The sequence below is a fragment of the Sabethes cyaneus genome, chromosome 1 (assembly GCF_943734655.1).
Source record: "Sabethes cyaneus chromosome 1, idSabCyanKW18_F2, whole genome shotgun sequence".
In the NCBI taxonomy this organism is placed as follows: Eukaryota; Metazoa; Arthropoda; class Insecta; order Diptera; family Culicidae; genus Sabethes; species Sabethes cyaneus.
Window position 1 is genome coordinate 114685042 of NC_071353.1, and position 4761 is coordinate 114689802.

Here is a 4761-nt window from a genome sequence, read left to right on the forward strand (position 1 = left end):
AAAGCTTCGGCGTTTTAGAATAGTTTTCCGGGAATTGTTATACAATCATTATCAGTAGCACACTTTTCATCACAGTTTTGAAAGTTGCCGCTTTTAACTGTGCAGTCCAATTATTGAGTGTGAAGAGCGCAATAAACAATCTCCTTTAATACGCAGCCATTCAGCTCTTTTGAAGCTCTACTCTAGTACATAAGGAATAATCTATTACCTTGAAATTGTTTAATAAAATAGAGTAAAATTGCAATTAGCGTGTATTATGTGACAGATTTTTATCAAAATAAAAACAAAATCAGCAAAAAATAAATTCTAATCGAATTATTATCGAAAAAACTGCAATTGTGAATAAGTTTGCGTTTTTCAAGAGATATAAGAGGAATTGCATACAAAAATGGCCTCTCTATTTGATCAGTACTCATCGGCTCTGATACGGGAGAATACCAGCAGCGAAACGGATCCACCCAGTCGTACGCCCTCTTCCGGTTACGTTAGTGTTCGCATGAAAAAGGAGGTGCCGATATTCGCCAAACAAAAGATGAACTTAAACCTGCCGGCAGGTATTCTGTTTCTGTCCGTGCAAAACGATTGGGTGATAATTCTGATGACCAATCTTACGATACTGCGAATGAACATCAAACAGCCTAACGAGTTTACCGAAGTTCCCATCGACAAGTACGTCGGGGGATTAAAGCCGACCAACTTGTTCCTGGATCCCTTGGGGGCGCATCTGTTTATTACTTTTTGCCCTAAATCGCCGGGTTTTACACCGGAAGTTCTGTATTTACAGCGCAACAGTTTCAAACCTAAGTTCATTTCAAAGGTAGAGTGTATTTCTAAATGTGTTCTAGTGGGGGAGGCTAGAGGTATTAAATGGTTTTCTTTTGTAGTTGAAAGACCAGGAGATTACTGCTGTTGGATTTAATTATTCTAACAGCTCGGAAACTATGACTGGACCGATATTGCTGGGCACTAGTAAAGGAACCATTTGGGAAGCTGACCTGGGAATTGATGGGGGAGACAAATTGGTGCAGCAAAATATCCGACAAGTTTTCGACGTAGGCACCGGAGGTGACGGCCGACTGATTTCCGGAATTGAATTTCATGTGCGACAGGAGCAGAAAAGTTTGCACTGCATTATTCTTGTGCTCACTCTGGACCGAATGTATACATTCCACGAAACGATTCGCGGTGTTGAGTCGAAGATGACAACCGGTCTGTTGCAGAGAGTGTTTAATTCTTACTTGAACATTCCGGAGCAGTTGAACGATTTTGAACATGTCGTCAGCAAACTAAACTACTCCAGGCTGCAGTTCAACTATGAGGAAGACTTCCCAAAAAGCTTCGGTTGCCTGACCGAGGACGGAATAAATTTCCAAGAGCTTGATCCAAAAATGGACACTCCACAGTTTGTTGTGCAGAAGGAGTTGATTCCATATCCGGTGCAAGAGGACGTGGCAAAACCGCCGCAGGACAGTTCGTATAAGGTGGCACCGAAATGCAACACTCCGCTGTCGTTTGTTTTGACCGATTTCCATGCGATTCTGTTGTACGTCGATCACGTGACGGCCATATCGTTGCTCAACTATCAAGTTGTTTACGAAGAGTATTTCGTTGAGCAGTATGGCAAACTTTCCAACGTACTGAAGGATGTGCGGTCTAATGTGACTTATGTGTACAGTAATAAGATGATTTTCCGTTACAAGATTAATAATGAGCAACGCAATGCTTGGCGTTTGTATGCTGATCGGCAAAAGTTCGAGTTGGCGCTACAATATTGTAACGATAATCCTGCTCATCGAGATATAGTGCTGGTCAAGCAGGCTCAGTCGTACTTTGACGTTGGCGATTACCTGGAGGCTGCTCGGATATACTCGAATACTCAGCTCAGCTTTGAAGAGGTCTGTTTACAATTTTTGAAGCGTAATCAAAATGATGCTCTGATGCTGTATTTGAAAAATCGATTGGCCAAGCTTAAACCGCAGGAAAAAACGCAAATCACGATGCTGATTGTGTGGATGGTGGAACTGTACTTGATAGAAATTTCGCGCTGTGCTAAAGGAGAAAATGTGGACCGGGAGCGGGTACTGCAGAAGGAATTCGATGCGTTTATGCAGACAGCAATTGTGATCGATTGCATGAAAAAGAACCGATCGGTTATCTATGATCTGATGGCTTCACACGGAGATAGTCACAATTTGACCGCTTTGACCACCATTCACCGAGATTATGAAAGTGTTTTGCAGCAATACATTAATCAGGCACGTTTTGACGACGCTTTGGCGGTGCTGCGCGCTCAGTGTCGTTCGGAGTTGATTTACAAATATGCGCCGGTCGTAATGGAAGAACTTCCCGCAGAGACCATATCGGTTTTGATCGCTCAAGGGAAACGATTGGATCCTATCAAGTTGATTCCATCGCTGCTTTGTTTGGACAGTCCGAAACACGTGGCAGAGATAGTTAAATATTTGGAATTCTGTATTCATTCCGTCGGTTGCACCGAACCGGCTATCCATAACTATCTGATTCAACTGTATAGCGATCATTTTCGTGACAAACTGCTAACTTTCCTCGAGACTCAGGGCAAGGATATCACTATGATTAGTTATGATGCTCATTACGCCCTTCGAATCTGCCTGAAGCATCAGATCAAAGATGCAAGTGTCTTCTTGCAATGTCTTTTGGAGATGTGGGTTCCGGCGGTTGAATTGGCGCTGACTTTCGACATTCAGCTAGCTAAGGTTACGGCATCGCAGGCACGGAATAAAAGCTTGCGCAAAAAACTATGGCTCATTATTGCCGAGAAAGAGATTCGCGGAAAGCATGAAAACGTACAGGAGGCACTGAGAATTTTGAAGGAATGTGATCTACTTCGAATAGAGGATTTGCTGCCCTATTTTTCCGACTTTCAAAAAATCGATCATTTCAAGGAGGCTATCTGCGAGTCACTGAAGGAATACAATATTCGGATACAGGAACAGCGCAAGGATATGGAAGAGTCGGCAAAATCGGCTGAACGTGTTCGCTCGGAACTGCAAACTTTTCGCAACCGGTCGGTTACGATTGGAGCTCAGGAGCAGTGCGCCATCTGCGGTGTTTATTTGCTGCTTAAGCCGTTCTTTATTTTCCATTGCGGTCACAAGTTCCACGGGGACTGCTTGGAACGCCAGCTGGTTCCACAATTAAGTGAGTAACGGATGTTACTATTGTGTTTTTGTGTTTCACATTACACCTTTTTATTGTGCTTTTCAGGCTCGGAGAAGAAAAACCATCTGAAGAATTTGCAACAACAATTAAGTGCAGCGCAAAACCAGCCGATAGATACAGGAAGCCATGCCGGTGATACGATGTCTAGCAAAGAACATTTGAAGAATCAGATCGAAGAAATTCTCGCTTCGGATTGCTTGTACTGCGGTGAGGTGATGATCAACACTATTGATCGTACCTTCATAGAGAACTGGGAAAAAGTTGACAGCGATTGGCAGTAGGTTAGTACTGGAGATCGATAGATTTATAGAATATGAATATGAAATATAAAATTATTTCTAAATTCAGTAAGTATAGTACAGTTTAGTGTTGGACATAAACCAGAGATTGTTTATTTATTATAGTTATTCAGCTATTTTTGTTGATAAAGTCCTTAAGCTCGGACGAAACGTCGGGCTAAATCAAATAACGAAATTCACTTCAAGTGGGTTTCGACATTCATCACTTTAGTTTGCTATGTACCACCGGAATGAAACGATCGTCTCCGGAAAAAATGATATTCTAGTCAATTACCTTGGGCAACACCCACTGGGTAGTTTCATCTTTCGTTAGTTGCATTATTAGACTACAGCGTTTTCACTAGATCTCTGCGGTTGATGAAGTGGTCTAAGGCAGTCAGGAATTCACCCTCCGGGTAAATGGTGATCTATCCCTGAACAGCATAAATCATTTCGCTGCTCTCAAACGAACGCGGTTGTTTGGCAGATTTCCCATAACCCTATAGTCTCATTTTGGAATCATCTTGAAGCAACTAAGACAATAACGACAAATCTTTCTTATAGTTGATTTTGCTTTCACTCTCTAGAACCTTTGACAAAAAACTGGGAGATGCCCTAGTTGGGTCTTGGGTTAACTAACCACCCAGCAGCAATAGCAGATTCCCCCTGGATTGCAACATCAACAACTTCGTGACAGCTCCAACAGCAACAGGCCGTCATCAATCAGCTCCTTCAATAGTATCGTAAATCAGCTGCAGAAGCTTCAGGGCTCCTGCAGCAGCAAGCAAACGTGTTCCGGAATGCCATGTCAGCAATTCATGCTACCGTTACTCGCAATCCGGACGTGATTCTGGACTCGTTGGCTGGGAATAGTTGCCTCTCAGTTGACCTCGAGGTAAGACGCTGGTCTAATAAGCCAGTCGTCGTATGTTCGAATCTCGGCTGGGAGAGGCTGTTAGAGTCAATAGGATCATAGCACTGACCCCGCACTGTCCCGAAGCTGGTTGCGAAGTCTGTCGTATAAAAACAGAAGGTCAAATTTCGATAACGGAATTAGCACCCAGGCTTTGCTTGGCTTTGGCTAGGAATAGCCCAAGCTCTCAGGTTGCTAACAAAAATCGAAGACAACAACGTCATCCTTGAAGCACTGATGGAGGAATGCCAGAGAATGATCAACTTAAAAAGCGACACAGCAATGATCAAACAGCCCGTCGTCAGTCAGTCTCAAGCCATCAAAGGCGTCCGCGTTTGTGGCGACTATTCTTACTTATTTTTTTTTGAC

At 43.1% G+C, this 4761-nt stretch overlaps 1 protein-coding gene across 1 annotated transcript; it reads left to right on the forward strand.

Moving 5' to 3' along the window:
* Nucleotides 1-312: 312 nt before the first annotated feature.
* On the forward strand, nt 313-3569 carry LOC128739397 (vacuolar protein sorting-associated protein 18 homolog). Its single transcript, XM_053834884.1, has 3 exons — nt 313-817; nt 885-3180; nt 3247-3569. Exons 1-3 carry the CDS (start codon nt 389-391, stop codon nt 3480-3482), a joined length of 2961 nt encoding a protein of 986 aa, XP_053690859.1. The 5' UTR covers nt 313-388; the 3' UTR covers nt 3483-3569.
* Nucleotides 3570-4761: the final 1192 nt, after the last annotated feature.